The sequence below is a fragment of the Cydia splendana genome, chromosome 15 (genome assembly GCF_910591565.1).
Source record: "Cydia splendana chromosome 15, ilCydSple1.2, whole genome shotgun sequence".
In the NCBI taxonomy this organism is placed as follows: Eukaryota; Metazoa; Arthropoda; class Insecta; order Lepidoptera; family Tortricidae; genus Cydia; species Cydia splendana.
In genome coordinates this window covers 13,713,702-13,737,936 of record NC_085974.1, presented here as the reverse complement: position 1 = coordinate 13,737,936, position 24,235 = coordinate 13,713,702, and the positions used below count along the sequence as shown (strand labels likewise).

The window sequence follows — 24,235 nt, the reverse complement described above, 5'->3', positions numbered from 1 at the left end:
ATTTATTACTACAGTACTACAGCACACACAATTTTTTTTAAATTTAATTATTGGAGGTTAACCATAAATGTTTACCAAGGTTTTGCCTTATTTCAATATTTGATTCATAAACGAACATAGAATGGCGAATAGAAGTACGATAAGTATTTTTTCTTTAAAACCAACCCTGGATAAAAAAAATCTGATGGTTTATCACACCAAGCCTTGCTCATTCATTTCCAAACTTACACATTATCAACGCTACATCCTGATCTAATCTATTCCGACGACGTCGACGAGAGAAAAAATGGCTAGTAGAAACGTCTACGCCATATTTGATAAAACAGAACGTAAAATGCAAAACTGTTGAGGCTTCAAGCTTCTGTCAAGATAAACTGATCCCCAATAAGTTCTTCAAGATCTTTTCAACTAAGGGTCTAAGAGGCCTTGTCTTGACTTCGGATCAATTCAACGCTACAACGCCTCAATGCTAGCCTGGAGTTGCTCCATGGACTGCCGTGCGATCTCGCCCGTGATGCCCTCGGGGCTCTGCGGGTCTTCCCTGCCGAGGATCTTGGAGGCCTCTGCGAGCAGCCGGATGGGCTCCTGCAGCCGCTCTTTGAGCTTGTCCTGGTCGATGAGGCCGGCGCTGAACTCGCTGCGCGCGAGGAACATCACTGGCGCGTGGAGTTCGTATAGCATTAAACCTACGAAAAAAGTGGTTGTATAGGTAAGTGAAAATTATAGATAAATAAGAAACTAAGACGCATAAAGTAGTACAATTTATTGTAGCGGAAAATTTTACGTAGTGGAGGCTGTGTAGAGATTGGTAGAGATATCTAAGATTTCCTTTTCCTCACCGGGTTCTCTTTGAATGCCACTTTACCTACTGTATGTGTTGTTTGCTAAATCTCTATACCTAAGTCTGAATTTAATGAAAATCCCATTATTTTTACTTTTACTTGTATTTTATAACCATTTCTGAAAATCAGACAAATAAACATTTTGTCGAATAAAACAGCCTGAGAAACAATCCGCCCGTAACAGTAGGTGTTCCAGCGACTGGGCGTGACGGAACACTGACACGTGTCGCTACACTTACCGCGCATCCTCGTCTCCCCGGGCGCTACTATCTGCAGCGTGTCGAGCACGAGCCGGCATAGCTCCACCTTGCGCTCGAGCAGCAGGTCCGGCAGCTCATCGATGGCGTAGCCTTCCACGCGCCCGTACAGCGTGGCCAGAGCGTGCTTCAGGGATAACAGGACGCCGTGGCGTGGATGGAATACTGACTTGTACTGAAAACAAAAGGGACAATGAATGACGTAAACTCAGTCAGTCTCTTAATTCAGAGCTTCTCTTAGTTCCTCGAGTGGTTAGTGGATATAGGGCATCTCAGACACGTGGGCAGGCGCAGCACACGTTGGTACGGAACGTTTGGTTGGTAACAGGGCTACAGAATTCACTGTAGGTTTTTCTCTTTACATTCTTGGGATTATCATCTAGTGACTTTATTTAGCTAGAAGACTCGCACTTCAGTATTATCACCTACCTTCTTAAGCGTAGCCTCTCGCATCTCGATAGCCTGAGTGCCCTCCAACGCGTCCAGCTGGTCGACCTCGGCCTGCACCACGGCCAGCATCTTCCTCATCGCCGCGCTCGAGGTCTGGAAGCCGCAGTTCTTATCGGTGCACTGCCAGGGCGATTCGTTATCTGTAAACAGCATAAAGAACTTTGAAGGCGTTCTCTTTTTTCCAAAAATCTGCCATGGGTGATGAACAGAAACTGCTTCATTATAACATACCTTCAGCACTTTACGTATGCTGCACAAAAATACCCATATGTCGAAATTTTTATGAAAACCTACTGATCAGGTCAGCTTCCTCATAGGCCTGACAGTCATGATCGCTACGAAGAAAGCAGAAAACAGGAGAGAGAGAGGGTAATAAAATAAACTCCAGCATGTAATCGCAACCGGGATAAATGCTAAGATGAGAGAGAGAGAAGTTAATGAATGCCTGACGATGAAGCAAACATACCTAAGGGGTTATTGCACAGTATGACGCCATTATCACACTTGCTGCACTTGAGAGTGCTGAGATGCGAGCCAAGCTCCGTAGGGTCAGCGCAGCGGGGACAGTCGCAGGCGAAGAACTTGGACTCCAGCAGGTAGTCGCGGCGCGTGGGCGTCGGGTACAACACGTGCGTGTAGCATAGGTGTAGTGCAGCGCCGGATGGGATGCCCACTGCGGCTCGCACCTGGACCCTGAAGCAGAGATAGATAAGCAGCTAAGTAACGAATAATACCCCCTTAATAAAATTATTTTATATGTTCATGACAAGGCACGGTCTTTAAGCTTTCGAGTTAAGAGTACGACTACTAGTATTATGTTCTTTCACCTCATTTGTGTCGCTTAACTTGAAACTCGGGTAAATCCATTCGACCCTCTCAGCAAATATCTTCCCTATTACCTTTTCTTAATACTAAAACCGCATAATCTGACAAATGGATAAAATGGATTTACCCGAGTTTGAAATTAAGCGACTCATTTGTACCGCTCATTTTGTTAGTTTGTTCCAGTAAGTCACAACACTGAAAGGCATTCTTCACTATACTTCTTTATTTAATATGCTCATCGCAAACACCTACCGCCACGCCACACAACTCGCACATTTCAAATCATGTCAGAAGAAACCATGAAGAAACTAGGTAATTGTTTTGTTCATATTTTTTTCTGAGGTAGGTGAGTTGTGTTGTAGGTGAGGTTGAAGGTACTCACTCATAATCATTCTGGAGTATAGTGTGCACTATGTTGGGGACACAGCTGTGTGCCGCGATGGCGAGCTGTGGGTACACCGCGCGGATGCTGAATCCACCGCGAGATGGGATCTCCACTGCGTTCACCTGACAATTATGAAAATAAATTTAGGAAAATGGCTCCAGCGATTCAGCATCACTAATATAGGGACACGTTGCATTTTTTTTCCAGCTAGTAAGCTCGAGTACGTTTCCAGCGCGCTATTCGGTATCATCCCATGAACTGTTAATCGTATACGGTAGGTACTAGCACACTTGCCAGATCTGGACACACCTATGGGAATCTTTTTTTTTCTTACGTCTGGTGACAAAAGGTACCCAAGGTTAATCACTAGATGTCTCCTTTGGTCACTAACTCTACACTTTCTATTTGTTTACCTCGAGAATGCCGCAGACGCGCTGTACCAGCTCCTTGTCGAAGCGCGCGCCGAGCCGGCAGTGGTCGGTGAGGAAGGCTACCACGTTGACCTGGTCAGCGGCCCACGCTGGCCGCTCCTGCCGCGCCGCTGCGTGTGTTTCCATTGGCTCCAGTTCACGTTTCCAACGCTCGGGGTCCCTCTCTTTTGCTAGCAGCATTCTGAAACAGTCAATTTCGAGAAATAGAGCTTCAAATCGATTGAAAATAGACACAAGCCTGGCCTAGAGTGTTGCCAGGAGTAGTAACGCGCGCTTCACAGTTCTAATGAGGAGAGGAGGAGAGTGCGATGACGTTCTTTGGTATTCTTAAATTTTGTTGATCATAACTTTGGGAGGTCGGATGACGATAAGGAGAACTCTTAATTAGTGATTTAGTGAACAACCTTAAAGGGCGTGATGCAGTCCAGTTGCGGTGAACTAAGCAGCCTAGTCGCTGCCGCTAATACCTACTGAGCATTCTCCTAATACAGATCAGCCATCCACAACGTAACATAGGGTGTGCCCTGTATGTACCTACAGGGCAGTAACAACCAAGCCGTGTTAACTTTTGTGAAACAACCTACCTTAAGGGTGTAACGCAATCCAGCTGTGGTGAACTGACTGTCCAGTCATCTGGTGGTTGGAAGCGCACTTTAGCAGCCGCGAATACTGAGCATTCCGCTGCGTGAGCCGGCGCCGCTTCACATTCCGCGCCACAGATCGGCCAACCACAGCGAGAACATAGCGTGCCCTGCACAGGGCAGTAACAACCCAGGCAGAGCGGTGGGCTGTCTGTTGACAAGAATTGAAAATCAAAATTTCTAGACACTGTTAAATTGTACCTTCCGAAACAGTAGACATGACTCAAGAACAGTACTGATTTCGGGAATCTAAGCTGTTGAATTCCTCGCTATTACGCTCAAGATCTAACTTTTTTCGTTATGTTTCACCAATAAAACAATACATTTCCTCGTCAGCCCAGTAATTTTATAACAACTGTTATAAAGAACTTGCAAGATATAGAGACGACAGATGGACCATACGAACAGTAAAGTATGCAGGTCTGGGCCGCAGGGCTCAAGAGGCAAAGACCGACCACGTGGCAGATGGTCAGATGAACTAATAGAAACGGCGGGTCCAAAATGGCTTGAGATAGCCCAAAATAGAGAGGAGTGGAATTACTTGGGGGAGGCTTTTACCCGAAAGGGGCCCACATATTTTTTAAGTTATCGGATCTTTTACTTTAATGTTATATATTTATTTTGATTGAAGTATGTGTGGAAGCTTTTCTATGCGAGTCAGATCTTACATTGTACCTATATTTTTAGTTTTTAAGATAAAACTTTTTTTTAATACCCATGTGGACCTCAACTTTAGTATATACTTGTATCTGCTTAAATTACCTGGCTTCGGTCCGAAAGCGAAAGGCTTATCCGTGAAAATTAACGCCCCGGCCTCCAGATCTTTATTTGCGATCAGATATCGTCCAAATTTCTCATTTCGAGCGATATCGTACGAGCTCACGTCCTGAGCCATAACTTTGCTATGTAATAGTTACTTAGCGCTAATATTTCACGACAACACTGCAGGCGTCGAGAGAACCGACTGAATTCTCTGACCGATGAGGAGTACATATGTACACACGATCGGTGGCTAATAATAAGACGTCGAAGTCGAACCCAGACCATTCGAGATCGGAGATGTCGGCCGCTCTGGATCGCGTTTATTTATGTTTATGTTGATTATGCTTTTGTTTTTTAAAGGTGTAGTACTCTATTATTAGGAATAGAAATTAAACTACAGGAAACTATCTAGTGAACAGAACAGAGGTGCAACTAATAGAGTACCGGATAAGCGGCAACGCATAATAAAATCAGCAGATAGTCCAACCCAAAGGATCTCCGTCCTAGCTGCAAATTTATATGAAAATCAACTAGCCATACAAGTTGCAGCTAGGATGCAGAATTCCGTCGGTGTCGTCCCGGCCCAGGCTCCTTTACCCAGAGGAGCTCATAGGTGATGTGAAAAGCAGTAGGTATGTGTCACATATTATGGTAGCAAAATTATTTCCACCTTGGACGTTACACTTGAATCCTTCACTACGCTCAGGATTCAATGTACGCCCACGCCATAAATATGTAATTTTGCTCCCTTATGATTATGACACAATCTACTACTTATTGACTAATTCCTGGCATTTCCATCGTTATGACCCAGTTGCGTTTCTATTCCGATTTACCTACCTAACTAAGTAACTCAAACTTTATCGAGTCTCTACTAGAGGTGTGCGCCGATGGCAAAATCATCGGCGGCGGCGTCCGATGATTTTTTGACCGGCGGCGGCGGCGTGATCGGCGTGAAATCGGCGTGGCATAATTTTTGATACTGCATGAGAACGTGGCTGTAGAAACTCTACATTAAAGCCTTCTGAGTATTTACTAGGCTATCCAAAACATATTATGTGTGTTTTCTAAATTATTGCCGTAAATCATATCCCATCATGTCACTTGGCAACTATTTATTACCAATACCAACCTAACGGTTACCAACGGTATCTTTAAATATTTAAATAAGACGGATACTTTAAAACACTACATTTTAGGCAGTTTTACTTACTTTGTAAGCGGAATACAAATAAAACACAAAAAAAAATCTTTATATGTTAAGTCTTAAATCTATATTGACTTTTCCCAGCCGCTGTCGCCTCACCTAGTATTTCTTACGAAATAATGATGAACTACATACTTTACATTTGTCTGAACTGAAGTTTAACAGAAATGTATATTAGAATAAAGATGTTATCGTTTTCGAAAGTAAACGTCTCTGGCAGGTTGATTGGCTCAAGAGAATGTCTTTGAAGTGTCCCGTTTTATGGAATATTAAGGTCTACGTTGTTTTCTTTACTGCTAGCTTAATGATGATACTTGGTGATTTAAGTTCCTATAAGTAGGTATATCGCCCGTCGCCTATTGTGTTTAAGATCCCCGGTTTACGTGGCTACGAATTATTTATGGGAGACATAGTGAAACATGACATGTTACATGAATATTTGTCTCGTCTCCCTACTTCGCTTTCAGGACAAATCATCAAATATTACATTACATTATTAAACGTTTAGTAAATTAACTAAATTTCAGAAAAATGGTCTTCATTTGAGAGAGATGTGAATGTGAAATGTATTTACCATCAGAGCCAAATAGATTCAGTGTAACAAAATTTTCAAAATCTATGTACACGTAATTGTCACAAAAAAATTATAACCAATATAATTATTTAATGTTTTATCTTTAATATGTCTATTTTTGAGAGTTTATATAGTTTTCTAAACAGTGATAGTGTATTTGAATGGAGGTGGCCGAAAGTTTCTGCGGTATCTTATGAAAGAAAACCATGTGTACGGGAAGTAAGTATTTAATTTAAGTAATAAGCATAATATTTGGAATACGTAGGTATACCTATAGGTAGAGGTAGTATATACCCGTAGGTTATAGGTAGTATAAAAGTTACCTCTAGTTATTAAATCCCTAGCTCTATGCTCTACACTACTGCAGTAACTATACTGCTACTCATTCAGCTTTCTTTATTTCTATTTTGTTGCGTTGAAAATTATACTAACAGTTAAATTTAAAAAACCCAGAATTTTCTTTGCTAGAAAATTCGACGAGTATCCGACGAATATTCAACTTTGCCATCGGCTAAAGCTAGGACGATGCGTTGCGTGCCAACACTACTTTTATCTTTTTCACCTTTAACGCACTGTCGCGGACACGACATGACAACATACATACATATGAGTTAATATATCAAGACGCCGTTGCCGTGGATAAAAATAAAATATCGAATCTTCCCGAGTTTGAGTTGAGCGTTATATATTTCTTTTTTGATGGATTGATCGTCTCTAAATAAAAGAAAGTTTAGCTCGGCGAACGCAGATCTCGTATGACAATGATTAGGTACACTTTAGGTGAACACAGATTTTTGAGTAGGTATTAAACTATTAATTATACGTTTAGGTATGTTATCGGATTAGTCAACTACTCAAAAAAAGTGCTGAAAAATTTAGAACTTTGTCACAGCTAGTGACGTAACAAAACTTGGTAGGTACCCTCAGTTAGTGTAGGGACGAGCGTGCAGCGTCGGTAAATAAATATGTTGTTGTTATATTAAATCAATACTTTTGATACTAAAGTAACTGCATCTTAATAGATCATAATTAAATACCTACCTACCTACATAATTATAACTATCAGATCTTCTACCTATAACAATGAAAAAGTTTGCTCCTATCTTATAATGACAATGCGGCAATAATCTTTAAATGAATCTAGGATGGATCGATGGGCGAGCACGTGATCTGCTTCGAGAATGGACGGGAGGTGGACTGTCCCGACGGCTACGATGACGATGGCGATGGCGGCAGTGGTAGCCGTGGCGGTGGCTTTGGGATTGCCTTCTGGAGCTTTTCAGATTCTAAGGTTTGAGCTTACGCAAACTAGTGATTCATAGATTTAACCAAAAGTTAAGAATATTGGTGATATAAATGCACAAGATTTTAATAAGCATAGGTACTCCCGAAAAGTAAATACATGGGACCGGTTTTGTGCGACGTATTAATATTACGAAATTAGGCACCAATATCCTTAACTTTCTGGTAAGTATATCTATTCTATCGAATGAGAGACAAAAATGTTTCTTGTACACAAGATGAAACGGCACCCCACAAATACGGTCTCATTAGTTTAAGTAGTTTAACTGTAGAATTACAGGTGTGTATATACCTACAGGTTTGCCTTTTTTTGGCTTCACTTACATTATCATGATAATAAGCAAGTGCTGCTCCTTATCAAGCAATGGCACAAAGGGACTGATGATCAGCACAGTTGCATCAGACAGTCGAAAGCTCGAAACCATACATTATCGCTTCGTTCCAGTTATAATTATAGCAACTGAAATAAAAGTGCCTTTTACATTTTGCGTGCAACAAATAGTGGATATGGGATGGCCTTATACACTTCGAGAAGTAATGTTGCTGAAATGAAAGTCCTAGGAGACAAATTAATACGATTGGTCACAAGACCAACCAGAAGGTATTTAGTTATAGTAGGTACCTAATAACTGCCGCGGTATGATTGATTACGAACTACTTTTAGCAAGTTTGAGATTTCTCATTATGTAGGTACTTACATTTTAAATTATTATCTAATAGCAAAAAAAAAAATAGCAAAATATCCTTATAGGCCACACCCGGTGTATAATATGTCTTTGGTTGTTTGTTGATTTTTCATTCGTTGATTGATGATTAAATTGTTTCCACATTATAGCAAATTAAGTATACCTAAACGAACGTACCTATAGTTCGTTTTTTTTAGCATTAGAAAGAACTCCACAGAAGCAAGCGTGCAGTTTTTATCAGGCTCTTTAATTGTTAATAATTATTGAATTATCTAATGTAGCATGGTCAATACATATAATTTACTTCAAATTATTACCGCTAAAAGTGCCGGATTTGGAACCACAAGCTTACTTCTGTACTCCCATCTTAAAGTCCGGAAATGCACTTACCAAGCACTTACAACTCTTCTGTTGTAGCGGGAGTCTATGGGCGACGGTAATCGCTTACCATCAAGCGATTCCTTTTGCCTCCTACCCATATCATAAAAAAAAGTTTCAAAATGTACGCTAAATTTTCAGATATATGCGTTGTTAATAGTTACTCGATTTTATAAGCTATAACTTTAATTATTAATATAAATATTGCTATAACTTATTGTTTTAATGTTTTTCTATGGAATTCTGATGAAAATAATTAAATTTATTAATATATTAGCAGTTCTGTTGATTACTACTTGTGACATTGACGTCAAACTGTAGCAGTGTCGTTTTAGAACTTATTATGTTACAATGAAATAGCATATCAACCACTACGACCGTTGATCTTTACTATATCTAATATAAATAAAGTATAACTGTTATTAAGATATATAGTTTTTCTCAATATGATATAAACAAAAGAATTATAATTAATAATACATCAGTCTTTACACTATTTCCGGTGTGAAAAACGCCATCGTACTGTCGCGCTATCTGTCGACTACTTCAGTAACCAGAACTTGTCTTGTGGTGCGGTGAAGGAGGTTCCACTGTAATCGGCAATTTATTTGCCTTATTCCACGTTCTCTATTTCAAATTGTACCTTATAAACCACAGTGAGTAATATAGCTTTATTTCGTAATTGCTTTGTATATAAAGAGAAAGACTGGTTATTGTGTAAAGATAGAATATAAATTGAGGTTAAAATTATTCGCTTCAGCCGGTTTTAATGAGAAGTATCGACGTCACCCTTCGCATAATCCATATTATTTTCGTATCTCCCCATTTTTATCACCAATAACTACATTAAGTTTGTTTCAAATGATTTGAGATCTAAGAAAATGTATGTCATAAAAATGTAATTGATTGGGTGAAGAGGTCGGAAACGTCAGTGGAGGTTGACGACGCATGTGATTTCCACCTTTGATACGAATTTCAGCTCCTATCTATAGAGGTCAAGTTTAAGGCCAATAGGTGTGTCTCGAAGGAAGAATGTAACGTTGGACACTGTTCTGGAACATTGACGCTCTAATCCCTTCTTACCTGAGTGTTATGTAATAGTACTGAATGCGGATTGTAAATAGTTCGCGAAGCCGAGTCGACCCTGACACAGCTGGCACTAATAGTTAATTTTTGCGACTTACCCCTTGTACTAGACATTAACAGCTAATAATCATAAGGTCATGGGACATGTATTGCTTCTTTTATTAGAGAAAAATGTAGGGTCCATTTAGGAGTAGGTTACTCAAGTATAAATCTTTACAGATGGGTTCCAGCCCTCCTCCCTACTATGCCGATCTTGGCAAGAAGGCCAATGATGTATTCGGCAAGGGTTACCACTTCGGAGTGTTCAAACTTGACCTGAAGACCAAGAGTGAGTCTGGTGTTGAGTTCACCAGCGGCATCACCTCCAACCAGGAGAGTGGAAAGGTAATTCATCCAGCTGTTACTACTTGTACATATTTACCTCTCGTGTGCCATGATTATTTTTCCTAATATTTTCCTCGTACACGGATCCGTGCTCCGGCTTACGAGGGCTTAATTATTAACTATCATGTCATTCATGCTCTCTTGTAAGTTATTGTTATTTCAACTATCAGCCAGCTCTTGTGAATTAATTGTACATAAGTATGTGTATGGTTCAATTTGCTATACTTTTTTGTTATATTGAACATTGTATGAAATCTGATTTGAACAGATCTTAGATTGCTTTTATAGAGAAAAAAACACATTTTTAGATCATGGTTTTTTTTTTTCTCATTACCGAAATAATGATAAGATTATTTAAAAGGCTTCATTTATTTTACAGTGGAAAGTCATTATAAGAAAACGCAAGGGCTCACATTTTTTTAAATATTTATTGTTATCATTTCATGGAGATTCCAAAAAGCCAAACAGTGTAAGAACACAAATACACATTTCATTCACATAATAGCTTAAGATATTGGCTATTATTTCACTTATTTAATTTAGACAATATTTTATTTTACAGTTAATGAGTCCCAGACCATAACTTTATACATTCACACCCTTTTTCATTGATGATTTACTTTGAAAATGTTAATTAACGCATTTTAGGTATTATATTAACCTTATTCTTTTCTAATAAATAATAAAGTACCATTTCCAAATTACAGAGCACAAGTATGCAATCCTACTTGATATTACATTCATACATTATTTCCACAGGTGTTTGGCAGCCTTTCGTCCAAATTCGCCGTGAAGGACTATGGCCTGACATTCACAGAGAAGTGGAACACGGATAACACACTCGCCACTGACATCACAATTCAGGACAAGATCGCCGCTGGTCTCAAGGTTACTCTGGAAGGAACCTTCGCCCCACAGACCGGGTAGGCCACAAAACTGCACACTTTATCATTGGCAGCATTGTGAACAGTTCGCAATCAATATCATCTCTTTTATTCTCATATAATCTACATCTATTTTACGGCTCAAAGCCATAAAACAAAGAAAAGGAACCAGTTTATCGTAAAAGCCTTTTACAATAAGTCAGAATGAGTTAGTCATTGTTATGTTATTAGACAATCAAGGAGAACTATATGGGTCAGACAGATCTATTTAAGTGCCAATTTGTGTTTCCTGTTACTGATATTTAAGAACATACGAGTATTCATTCCCTACAATTCTGATACAGCCTAAACTGCAGGCAAATTCTCGTAGGAAAAAAATTAAGACTCCCATTTTTTTACTTCCTGGTACAGCATTGATAATATTAATTTTTCAAATATTTAAACATTTCTAGTTATGAAGTTTAATTTGTAATAGATACCACCATATTTTGTCATATTGATTGCCCCGTTTAGATGGTTAAGGACTTGCATGCAATATTCAATACATTGCTAATTTGTCCGCAAGAATCCAAGTTTATATACAAAAGCAACAGACCGCCACACATGTGCCATAAATATAAGAAATAAAGATAAAATAGCCATACCATCAAGTAACTTACAAATTAGTAACAAGAGCCCTCACGTAATGACTATAAGAATTTATAATTACCTTCCAAAAGAAATAACTAACGAGCAAACATACACAAAATTTGTTACTAAGCTAAAAACCTACCTAATAGATCACAGTTTTTACTCCCTGCAAGAGTTTTTCAATGAAAATAAGTATAATTCAAAGATAATAAAATAATAATTTTGTTATATTTAATAGGCGTAGAAATAGATAAATTATAGTGTACCTTTCTTATGTGTATACATATTTTATATGCACGTGTATTTGCAATGCCCTTGTAGGGTAACATGTTGTAACCTTATTGTACTTGTAGAGTAAGATCAATATGTGAGCAATAAACATATTCTATTCTATTCTATTCTAACTACAGAGTACAATGTATTCAGTTGATCGACCAAATACCGTAATGTAACAAAAATCGCATGCAGGTTCTTGAACCGTCTAAATCGAATCCGCGACGGCTCGACGCGCTTCTTCTGAATCGGGCTTTATGTACGCTTTCTCTATTCAATTTATATTGATGAGCAAGTCATTAAACAACTAACAATTGCAGGAGCAAGACCGGTAAACTAAAGTCGTCGTTCGCGAACGAAACTGTGGCCATCAACACCAACGTGGACCTAGACCTGGCCGGACCCATCGTGGACGTGGCCGCTGTCCTCAAATACCAGGGCTGGCTCGCCGGCGCGCTCACGCAGTTCGACTCGCAGAAGGCCAAGTTCGCCAAGAACAACTTCGCCTTCGGATACCAGACTGGAGACTTCAACCTACACACCAATGTGTAAGTATTATAGTTATACAATTTATTTTGATGTTTTAAATTACCACTAATATGTTGTTGTGGATTAATAAAAGATAATAACAGTTAATGTGGTGTCCAACAAGAAATCACTGTGGATTATATAATTAGAAGATAAACACACAGTTTGCTGGTTTTGACTTCTCTAAAATCATCAGTGATCACATTACAGAAGAAAAGTTCAATATCTCATGAAACTCTTACCTATTACATCATGAGTTATTGATCAGGCTGTGTTGATTGTTAATACACAAGCTAGTTTTTAGGTCAAACGAGGGTAAAGGGATACACACACAAGTTACTATCAGCCTGACAGGCACGTTTATTAGCAGGAATGTAGACGAAATACAAAATTACTATACCGAACATTCTCCTCACCTTGTGCAAATTTACAGGAAGTAAGCCAGAAGAAAAAAAAATGTAGACGAAACTACATTTTCTGATGTAAAATCTTAAGTCAGTTTCTTAAACTAGACCTCTTATATAATGTTACAATTCAGGACTTCTGTAGAGCCAGGGTCAATGAACATCGATTTTTCAACATTACATAAGCTAGTAAAGGAGGATGCTCCATATAACTCGTACTAGTTAAAACCAGCGAGCGCTCTGATGACTTCGGATAATATAACCGACTATTGTTCTCTAAGTATGCTTGTAAAATGGTACTTGGAAACTATGACGTGTACTCTCTATGTAAATATGCCTCTTGGGATTACGTAATCTAGATCGATTGTGACGCGATGCGTGAAAGTATTTAAAGAAAGTGTATTATATGACCGGAAAATATTAATAATAAGTTGTAGAGTTTAGTAAAAACGGATCAATCTTAAGAATGCTTAGTTAGATATCTTTTTATTTATATTATGTTAAAATATCACAATAAAATTAAATTGGAATACAGAAAAAATGAATCATTGACATTTGTAATTTCTTGAATCCTAGTTAAATAATCATTAGATAAAGATTATCATTGCACATAAGTTAATAAATCATAGTACTTACTACTTTAGACTTGATGTAAGTTTTACTGTATATTTTCGTGTCTGTAAGTTTTATTGATCTAAAGTGGGACTAATAACCGCAAACGCTTATTAATCCTACTTTAGATCAAATATAACTGCTGCTATTGAAAAAGGGTGAATCAACTTTTTCGTGTCACTGGTTGCCATGGTTACGTTCCCCTTTCCATAGTGGGTTATCCACCAAGCATGTTAGTAGAAAGTGTTACAACAGTTTTCCTAACAAACTTTACTACTATGGTATCCTGGCTGACGGGACCAAATAACAACAAGAGATAGTTGATTGACCCAAAATCAATATAATAATAATTTGGTGTTGTGTATGCAGCGACAACGGCAAGGACTTCGGTGGCTCCATCTACCAGAAGGTGTCGGACAAGCTGGACTGCGGCGTCAGCATGAAATGGTCGGCGGGCTCGGCCGACACGCTGTTCGGCGTGGGCGCCAAGTTCGCGCTCGACGCCGACGCCTCTCTCCACGCCAAGATCAACAACAAGTCACTCATCGGTCTCGGCTACCAGCAGAAGTTGCGCCCTGGTCAGTATCTATCTCACGATTCTGTCTTTTTTTTGGATTTATCTGCGACTCGCTTCGATATACGTGACACTTGTTCAATATGCGAGTATCGCATCGCATTATAATAGTGAGTTTAAGTCACAAATTAATGTTGCCATTTTTTAATATATTAATGAAGTAATTCGCTCTACAAATATTGTTTCGTATAACATTATAACTTTTCATAATTTAGGGCTGGATGATTGGTACAAGTTTATTCCTATTTTTATTTCACCTTTTCATTCGTAACCTTGCAAAACACGGTTTATTGCGAATTCATATGTTCTGGATATGTCACGGTCCAATATCAGTTGGGCGATTCAGTTTTATCTGAAATACCTAAGTGCCGTATAATAATACTTTTGTCGTATCTTTAGGTACTTATGCTAGCCATAATGTTTCATGTTACTCTCATTAGAGTAAACATTAAACAACATTAGTGTAACATAACTTATAATTATATAAAACAAACATATGTTGATTAGATCATAATCACAATCGAGAGTGAAAGTCCATAATATTTATCTATCCCAAGAATATACTGAAATGATTAGAATTATCCATCATAATGTCTAACATTAGACAGTTCTAACCCTCCCTTACGCCTTATTATTATCGAGAGATTGTACGATTGTCACGTGTCGTCCCGCTTATCTCTTGTTTGTCGAGTAAATATAAGTGGAGATAACTGCGGCTCTGGGAGATTATTTAGCAATTCTAGCAACAGTAGCAACAACGGAGGCGTTGAAATTTTATTTATTTTGGACAATAGAAGAATAAGGACTTCACTACATATACATAATACCCATACTTCCTCCGACAGTACTTAAATTAATATTTCGTAGTAGTTTCATCATTGATTTACAATATGAAATATTAATTTAAGTACTGTCGGAGGAAGTATGGGTATTATGTAGTTTTGTATTACGCATACGGAAGTCCTTATTATGGGATGACGACGTTAACGTCACACCTGTTTTCGTTCAGACAACTAAACAATGTAAAAATTGGCACAAATATAGAACGTCTTTACGTTACGTCTGCTAGCATGGATGCCAATAACAATTGTGTAGCAGACCCGAACCAGTAACAAATATGTACTAGCTATGGCTGCTATGAATACCTACCTAAATTCATTTCTTATAGTCTTATTGTCATTTTAAAATGTCGACTTAGTTATCTATAAGTTATCGGACGAAAACTGAAAATCTATGACAGTCAACATGGCTTTTATCTGGGACTTATAAACAGTGTGAAAAACTCTGTAACGTCGCTACGCTGTGGAGGAGTTAACCCTTTGAACGCCTATCGTGCGCGGCGCGTCATCGTGAACCTTGTCGTAATGCACGATGATTGATATTGGGCAGTGACAGTCGACATCTTTGGTGGTCAAAGTGTTAAACAATTAGTGAGATAACATTTGTATTTGTTCCAGGCGTGACCCTGACCCTCTCGGCCGCCATCGACGGCCAGAACTTCAACGCCGGCGGCCACAAGGTCGGCGTCGCCCTCGAGCTGGAGCCCTAAACACTTGTAGATAACACATCTACTGTTATATAATAATAGAAAGAGTATAGAAAGATCAATTTCAATCATAGTATTCTCGAGTGTTGTCTGTCTGTGTAAGCGTTGAACGCGACGATTCCTCGTTCGGAAGACCGTTCCTTCTTAGGTATTATGTAAGCACGCGACATTATTGCATCCCTATTGTATTGCTATATAATTTTATTGTGCAAATTACGTGATCCGTAAGTCCGTTATGTCTTGTAAATAAGCACCTATGGTGTTGCCCTTATATTGATTGTGAATTAAAAGAATAGTCTGTTGGAATCACCATCCGTTGTTTTATTGGCGCCTCGTGCGCCGCTCGTCCTTTTAACCTTTTCGACGCCGTGTCAAACACAAAAGCTGTCACTCGGACGCCACGTCACCGAAGTTTTGACACAAAACTTAAATTGAACTTTATGCATATGCACGTAGGTCTATGTTGCTCTGTGATCTGTGACCGATTAATCGGTCTTAGGCGTTGAACCTGCGGTGCGGATATATCGGTCATTGGCGTCCAAAAGGTTAAATGTGTATGAAGTTTTAAATGTTTATTGTAATTTACTGATACTATTGATAGCATTGCTTTATTTAAATAATTGCAGCTTTATATTAATAGCGTAGCTATAGATAACAACCAAGATAAGCTTATCTTGGTCAATAGCTATAGAGCTATGGATATAAAGCCATAATTGGACACATATTTGGGTATGGTAACTTTATACTGCGGGTGCGGTATTCCCATATTTTCTCCATTTTCTGATTATAATAAATAATAAAGCAAATGCTGCGTAAATGCCTAAATGGTGTTTTTTTTATTTGTACCTTTACTACTACTTTATTTGTACCTATTTTATTTATTGCACGCGGAGTATGTAGCTTGCTGATGTCACAGAAGAAATAATAGTTACCATACAGAAAGGACACTTCCTACAAACCCGAATTGCCCGAAGTTTGACAGCGGTTCAGGGTCGAGTCATGCTATCCCTTTCGGCTATTTAGGGTTGTCAAAATTCAAGTGATTATCTGTGGTCGTGCACGCAAAAGGAAGTCAGTGGTGCCAACCCTAATAATTGCTCGGAGCAATGCTGAGCCGAACGGAGCCGAGTTCGACCGAAGTCAGGAGTGTCTCACCCAATCTCACCACTGTCAAGGCTAGAGCACACTGCGTGTGCGTAGACGTACGCGTGCGCTAAAATGATTGAGCCGCGCACGCACAAGCCACGTAAGCCAACGTGAGGCGATTTGGTCGCTTTCTGAATGACTACTGGCGCATCAAAACCGCCCAAATAGGTACCTCAATATGCGCATGTTACGTACTCCATGTGCAAGCACTTAATTTAAAATGCTATAGTAAATTAGTGCTATTCCAATAATGATAACTTCAAAATACTGATATAATCTGACCACGCTAACATTGCAGTAAGAATGCATACATCCCTAATTCCCTATATGCTCCATACATGACGTAGCACTTGGCATGAAAACTTAGCGTGGTCAGGCTCTAACTGTCTTATGGGCGCCAGTCTTGCACATAGTCAATACGACAGCCTCTAAAATTGTTTTATACCGTCAATTGCTCCTGGGTGCTATCATATGTTCAGATCCAAGTTCTGAGTGGTTCTGACAAGGATGGAATAATTTAGGAGGTACAGTCAGCAGCAATAGTTGCTAAGCGGGCGAGGTGTTCAAAATGATCTTGACGCGACTTTATTGTTATGAGAATACGAGTGCGTCGAGGTAATTTTGAATATCTCACCCGCTTAGCAACTTCTGCTGCTGACTACAGGGGCTACAAATACAATGAGGTATTTTTTTGTTAGATGGTTAAGAAGAAAACAATTATGTACATGTGTATTTTATATTTAAGTATAGATTACATCACTGGTTCGTCTAGACAAGTTGCTGCAGGGGTACACAACCTTTCTCACATCAATTATCCTCTGAATAACAAATATTTTCCTGCGTTCACGATTACTGTATCATCTCCTCCTCGACGATCTTGGCCATCCACTCGGGCTCCGCGGCGGCGATCTTCTCGATGAGGCTGTTCACCTGGTAGCACAGGCTCTGGATCTGCTTGTCCCACTGCGGGAGGATCTCGCGGGCTGTGCGGAGTACGAAATTATGTAAATACATAATACCATTATTTTATTGGTAATGAAGTCAAAATAGCCAAAATTTTTGAATAGCCTAGAAAATGTTTCTAAGCTGCAAGAAGAAGCCAATTTTATAAGACGTTGAGATCGGTCTATTCGCGCGTAAGGGCCACTTGCACCATTCACTAACCCGGGGTTAACCGGTTAAAAATGGAGTTACTTAGGTTACCAGTACAATTTGACACTGGGTTAACGGTTTAACCGCTTAACCCCGGGTTAATGGGATGGTGCAAGTGGCGCTAAGACGAGGGAGTCGATAGTCGGGCGTTTTACCCGTGAGTATGGAAGCGAGATCACCTGGACGAGGTGTATGCGGCTCTAGTATCGCGGGAACGTGTGTACTCGCGCGCAAACCGGCTTAGACGGGATAGGCTTTAGGGCCCGGTACAGACGGACTGTAACCCGACTGCTACTATGTGGGGTTGCAGTCCGTCTGTATCGGCCCTAAGGATTTTCTTATACTATGTATCTTTAGGTATTTAAATAAAAGTAAACAAAATCTACCCTCAAATTACTCCTTAAGCCAGTTGAGGGTAGATGAAAACATTACATGATCTAATAATGAAGGTTAAAGTCAGGTCGTTCAGTGACTGATCCAGGCGGTTTTGTATTTGGTGGGTTAACCAATAAATGTTATAACTACCCGAAAATGTACAAATTGTTTGTTTACTTTATTTTAAATACCTAAAGATACAGACTATAAGTAAGGATCGCGGTGGCTTAACCCCCCCTTATAGGACTTATAAGGAGGGGTCGCGACCCCCAGATTGCTTCACTTACTTTCAAAATGCACTCTCGCACTGATCTGGTCGATGTGCCCGTTCATGCGCTGCTCGGAGATCATGTGCGCGGCGATGCGCTCGGCGCGCTGGGGGGGCGTCTCCAGCAGCGCGCCGAGCTCCTCGAACGTGATGTTGTTGTACAGCTTGCTGGCCGACAGCAGGTTGTGCTCGAACACGGCGCGGTCGAGGATCGACGAGCCGTCCGGCGTCGTCGCCTGCAAACACAAACAAATTTTAATTATGCCTACTGCTTAGTGTGGGGTGCGCTTTAAGCGGCGAACTCGACGCCAGCGAGTAGCTGCGAGGACTCCGGCATCGAGGAATGACCGATCGTTGCCGCCGCCGCTGCTGTCGTCCAAAGCGGGTATCACTCGAGGCTATACATTTTAATCTTGAGCCGAATCTATTCAGACTGCTTTCAACACCATATTGCTTCAACTTAAGGTTCTTAATCATTGAGATATATCTAAGTACGGGCCTTACGGGCGGCACTAAGAACGGTGCTAGTTCAGCGGTGTGACTCACGAATTCGAGCCAAGCCAAGCGTGCAGTCTAACGCAACTAGTTGCGACCAATCGCGCGCGTGATGTGAACGCATCAACCAATCGCGTTGTGGCGTAAGACTGCACGAATTCGTCGTTCTGTAAGGCCCGTCCTTAGATATACGAGTATGTTAATGTTCTTGATAGATAAAGCAATCAACCTTTTGATGCGTCTGCATTAGAGCTTCAAACTCGTGCAGCTCGGAGCGGCGGATGATGCGGTCCAGGTACATCTTCTCCAGGATGGAATAAGCAGGCAGTTGCTGGCAGCGCTCGTCCTTGAACAGGGTGGCTAACATTCTGGATCTTTGCTGACCTGGAAAACAATTCAACTTTAAACATTGTATTACAAATTTTGTAACAATGCAGATTGCAAAACCAGTGTTTTTCAGAAAACATTATTGACACTAATGTAAGGCCGTCTTAAACTATACTGGGTCGCTTGGCCACTCAAGAATTTGGGGCCCTTTTGGAAAGTAAAGAAAGCGAATTATATAATAAATCCTCTATTGTCTTTGTTTATGTTACTGCACATTTATTGTAAACTACGAGTATGTGAGGTGTGCAATAAAGAGTATTGTATTGTAATAAGTGAATAAACTAACATTTTTCTACTGTCATCTTCTATTTATTATGGGTAATCAAATTTACTGTCTGTCCTTCGGGGTCCCCTGAAGATGGGGCCCAGTGTGCCCTTATAGAAAAGAAGGTATTGCTAACGGTTGGGAATCACATAGTATATGAAGAGGGCAACATTTTGATAGAATGTGACAACATTTTGATAGAATGTGTCAACATTTTGATAGAATGTGACAACATTTTAATAATATGAAACAACATTTTGATAGGTTGTGACATTTTGATAGAATGTGACAACAATTTGATAAAATGTGTCAACATTTTGATAGAATGTGATGTGAATGGTTATTATACCTGCTGAGGCCAGCACGGTGCAGATGAGAGCGTTGCGGAGGCACGTCATGCGTTCGTCCTCGTGGATGATGTTGCGATAAGAGAGCTCGTTGTATCTTTGCGCCGCTTCTATGAACTTTCTGTAAAACAAACCATCAAAATGACATATTAATATGCAGATGTGTTTTGAATAGGTTGTATTGTAAACCACTGGTTTAGAACAGAACAGTTTAAGCTTAAACCTAGTTTGAATTAGTTTCAAGGTGAGTCATAAATTTAACTAAACATAAAATTGATCCAGACTGGTCCAATATCCAAATTTTTTGGGAGTAAGAGGTAAAAGTTAGGCTAGATTACATCAAATTCCTTCTCATAGATGTTAATTCTTGTGTGTTTAAAAGTGAATTATTTCACTAACCTCCTGTAATCCAAAACTCGTGCATAGCACACTTTGTAATAAATCTGCAGCTGTTCATTAGTTGTCTCCGCCTGCAGCAGCGAAGCCCTGTTGACGTAGGCCTCCGCCTGCACGGGGTCGTCAACCTCCAGGTAGAGGCGCGCTATCTTTAGATAAGTCTCTAGTTTGTAGTCTACTGAGTACTGCCTGAAACAAAATTAAAACCATAAATTGAAGAATGTTTTATTCCATATGCATTTTGGGATATATAAGTAAGTGTTGAGTATATAAGGTTACACTGCACAAAGGGACTGGGGTCGAAAAGTGCTCGAGTGGAGACCACGGACTAGCAAGCGCAGCGTAGGACGTCCACCCACAAGATGGACAGACGATCTTGTTAAGGTCGCCGGAAGACGCTGGATGCGGGTCGCTTCCAACCGGCACGTATGGAGGTCCAAGGGGGAGGCCTATGTTCAGCAGTGGACGTCTTATGGCTGAGATGATGATGATGATGATGACACTGCACAAATCAAACTATTTAAATATTTTCTTTTCTGTCTGTTAAGTAGTCACACTACAATATAAATTATAACCTGAAATGGATGGCATATACCAAAGAAAAAGTGACCACATACGTCTGCTGCTTTTGCGGCAGTGGCTGCATTTTAACAATATTGTAACTAAATCTTGTGAAATTAATTCACCCTAAGGTTATTTATGGTTTTCATACTTTTGGCATTTCTCTCTGTATGTATCTTAAAGTATCTTATTATATCTTAAAAGTTGACCAATTTTTCAGTGACATGATCAGGTATGTTGCAGCAAAGAGAATAGAGTGTATAGAGAGTTACTGTCATGGTAAATTTGTAGCCACAGTACATTTATTGCCATCTTTCGACAGAAGATTAAAACTGTTAGAACACCATTTGGTGTAGATGGCGTTAATATTAATATTTAACAAGTTAACACATATCAGTGAAAGAATAAGGATCAAAGTCAAATGGCGTTCTAAGTTTTAATCTTCTGTTGAAAGATGGCAGTAAATTGACTGTGTCTACATAATTTACTCTGACAAGCCGCCTCTATTTCAAATTCTGTTTGGTTGCAGTGATATAAAGGAGGAGACTAATAATAACAAGTGATGAGCATACTTTTGTCCAGTTTCTAAAGGAATGCCAACTAATACATTAGCAGCCTCCTTCCAGTTCTGGTTGCGTTCGTAAATGTCGGCCAAGTGTTGTCTGATGCTGGCTACCTGCACACAAATGATAAAAGGTTGAGGGATCTCTTTAGTGTGATTGAGGTGCACATGTGTAAAGTGATCTGAATACTTGTAGACTGTATTAAAGCTCTCAAATTATACAGTTCAATTAGACAATCTCACACAAATCACAGAATATATATAGTACTACTGTACAGAAAGGACACTTCCTACAAAACCGAAGTTTGACAGTGATTCAGGAACAAATCATGCTGTCCCTTTCTAAGGTATGGCACTATCCCTTCCGGCTATTTAGGGTTATCAAAATACAAGTCATTATCTTATCTGTGGTCATGCACGCAAAGGGACGTCAAGTTGTGCCAACCCTAATAATTGCTCGGAGCAATGCTGAGCCGAACGGAGCCGAGAATGCCCCAAAGGAGGAGTATCGCCCCATTGCACAATGTTTGTGTTGTGGGTTCTAGATGACAATTATACATACATGGAATGGATAAATACTTTAAAACATAGGACCAAAATGTCAATGTGACGTTATTTCAAGATGCTGCATGACCTTATTTTATGTAGAACTAAAATAAAAACGGAATTATAAAAAGCATGAATAAAATGGGCAATTGGGCAGTTACGATCACTTAAGGGTTTAATTGAAAGAGTCAGTGTGGTTTTCAGGCAAAAGATAAACCCTTGTTGTCTGTCTAGCATACAGACATTAAAGATGCAATTTAAAACAATTAAGACTGATGACGACTTTCAATCCGGAGGTCGCGGGTTCAAATCCTGGCTCGTACCAATGAGTTTTTCGGAACTTATGTACGAAATATCATTTGATATTTACCACTAGCTTTTCGGTGAAGGAAAACATCGTGAGGAAACCTGCATACATCTGCGAAGAAATTCAAAGGTGTATGTGAAGTCCCCAATCCGCATTGGGCTAGCGTGGGGACTATAGCCCAAGCCCTCTCGCGCATGAGAGGAGGCCTGTGCCCAGCAGTGGGACGTATATAGGCTGAAATGATGATGATGAAGACTGATGAATCAACCAAAAAAGTTGTACCCAGACAGGGTTGCCATATGGAAGAATTAAATGTCCTGACATCACCCTAAAAATCCTGACTTTTCTTGTAACAGAGATTAGGCATAGCTAGAATGACGCCCCGTCAGCGCGCTGCGCTCTGTAGTGTACTGTATCGTGGATCTGTATACATAAGCATTTTTTTTATTAGGTCATCCCTAAAAATCCTGACACTTCCCAAGTCCGGCTGCAATCCGGACAAAGGGTCAAAATCCTGACATGTCCAGACAAATCCTGACGTATGGCAACCCTATACCCAGATGTGTGAATACTTCAAGAAAAAGCTATTCTATATTATTACCTGTTCTTCAAATGAGATGACCCTAGGTTGTATGACATCTAAGGCATAGTGTGAGACGTCCTGTGACACAGGGTCTGGCAACAGGGCCAAGTGTGTGCTGACATCCGTTAGCAGCTGTCGGGAGATCACCAGGCTCACATTCTCATTCACAACTGAAAAACATTTTTATTGTAAGGTAAATAGAATATAGGGTCATTGCGCTAGTTTTCGTCCAGCTCTAGTTTTCGCCCACTTGACGAAATTTGAATATAAACCTTCATTGCTGCACAAATTAGGACATATTGCAATCCTTAATATCTAAACAATTTATCTATCTACATAAAAAATATATTTCACAAGTAACAAATTATAAGTGAAATGTATTATTTGCTAATCCAACAAGTGGACGAAAACTGACACCAGACGGTAAACTGACGCAATTACCCTACCAACTGTAAAAGAGCAGGTTAGTCAATACATCGATTAACTAATAAAAAAAGCAAGTTAAATATAAAAATATTAGTGGGTAATTATTGAGGTCTTTAAACAGTTGACCCAAAGGTCACCGCCAAGCCTTTGGCTCTAGCTTCCTGTTCATGGGCCAGATAGTATCACTTTTGGCTTTCCCGCTTCCTTTCACAGGCTGGATTAGACCTGGCAGGTTGGTCTGGTGACCCTTGCTTTACACAGCTATTTCACCTACTGAATTACTTAATACTCACACTTAAATAATGTACACTTACTTGCTTCCACAAATGCTTTGAGCGAGTCTGCTAAATCACCCTCAGGATTTTTGAGGATCTCCATAAGAACATTGCGATACCTTAAGGAAAAACGAATGATATAAGCTGATGTTTAATTTTAATAAAAAAATGTTTAATCTAGTCTCAACTTACTTTTCTGCTTGATCTTTGTGTAAACCTCCAGAATTCCTCAGTTCATTCAAATATTGCCGGACTGATTGTAAGTTCAGCGGCATCTTGAAAAAGTGTAGTAATTCCACAATCTACAACAATACTCTTATTTGTATATAATTAAAGGGATAAATTTCAATATCATTTAATTTGCTGACATTCTACAATTCTTCAAGTACAATAAAAATAAAATATTGCAGTGCGTTTCGTTTTGACTTTTCTCTTTTTTTTATCAAATAGATCTGTCAGATGAAATGAATGGTGTCCAAAATC

The 24,235-nt window shown here is 39.6% G+C and overlaps 3 protein-coding genes across 4 annotated transcripts; 1 reads left to right on the top strand and 2 right to left on the bottom strand.

Moving 5' to 3' along the window:
• Window positions 1-259: 259 nt before the first annotated feature.
• Window positions 260-4,781, bottom strand: LOC134797706 (SET domain-containing protein SmydA-8). The gene is made up of 8 exons (XM_063770055.1): window positions 4,594-4,781; window positions 3,775-3,982; window positions 3,173-3,371; window positions 2,757-2,881; window positions 2,016-2,242; window positions 1,529-1,689; window positions 1,082-1,274; window positions 260-686 (listed from the first exon to the last, which is right to left on the bottom strand). Exons 1-8 carry the CDS (start codon window positions 4,724-4,726, stop codon window positions 454-456), a joined length of 1,479 nt encoding a protein of 492 aa, XP_063626125.1. The 5' UTR covers window positions 4,727-4,781; the 3' UTR covers window positions 260-453.
• A 1,657-nt stretch (window positions 4,782-6,438) lies between these two features.
• LOC134797703 (voltage-dependent anion-selective channel-like) lies at window positions 6,439-15,973 on the top strand. 2 transcript variants are annotated; one of them, XM_063770052.1, is made up of 7 exons: window positions 6,439-6,593; window positions 7,519-7,665; window positions 10,046-10,210; window positions 10,970-11,133; window positions 12,318-12,545; window positions 13,911-14,119; window positions 15,573-15,973. In XM_063770052.1, the coding sequence occupies exons 1-7, from the start codon at window positions 6,483-6,485 to the stop codon at window positions 15,662-15,664; spliced, it is 1,116 nt and encodes a 371-aa protein (XP_063626122.1). In that variant the 5' UTR covers window positions 6,439-6,482; the 3' UTR covers window positions 15,665-15,973. The 2 variants fall into 2 exon arrangements, with proteins under 2 accessions (XP_063626122.1, XP_063626123.1); XM_063770053.1 differs by lacking the exons at window positions 6,439-6,593; window positions 7,519-7,665 and adding an exon at window positions 9,244-9,396.
• A 1,676-nt stretch (window positions 15,974-17,649) lies between these two features.
• On the bottom strand, window positions 17,650-24,173 carry LOC134797702 (COP9 signalosome complex subunit 4). The gene is made up of 9 exons (XM_063770051.1): window positions 23,945-24,173; window positions 23,792-23,871; window positions 23,070-23,221; window positions 21,626-21,729; window positions 20,496-20,681; window positions 20,099-20,217; window positions 19,327-19,481; window positions 18,622-18,838; window positions 17,650-17,790 (listed from the first exon to the last, which is right to left on the bottom strand). Exons 1-9 carry the CDS (start codon window positions 24,025-24,027, stop codon window positions 17,657-17,659), a joined length of 1,230 nt encoding a protein of 409 aa, XP_063626121.1. The 5' UTR covers window positions 24,028-24,173; the 3' UTR covers window positions 17,650-17,656.
• Window positions 24,174-24,235: the final 62 nt, after the last annotated feature.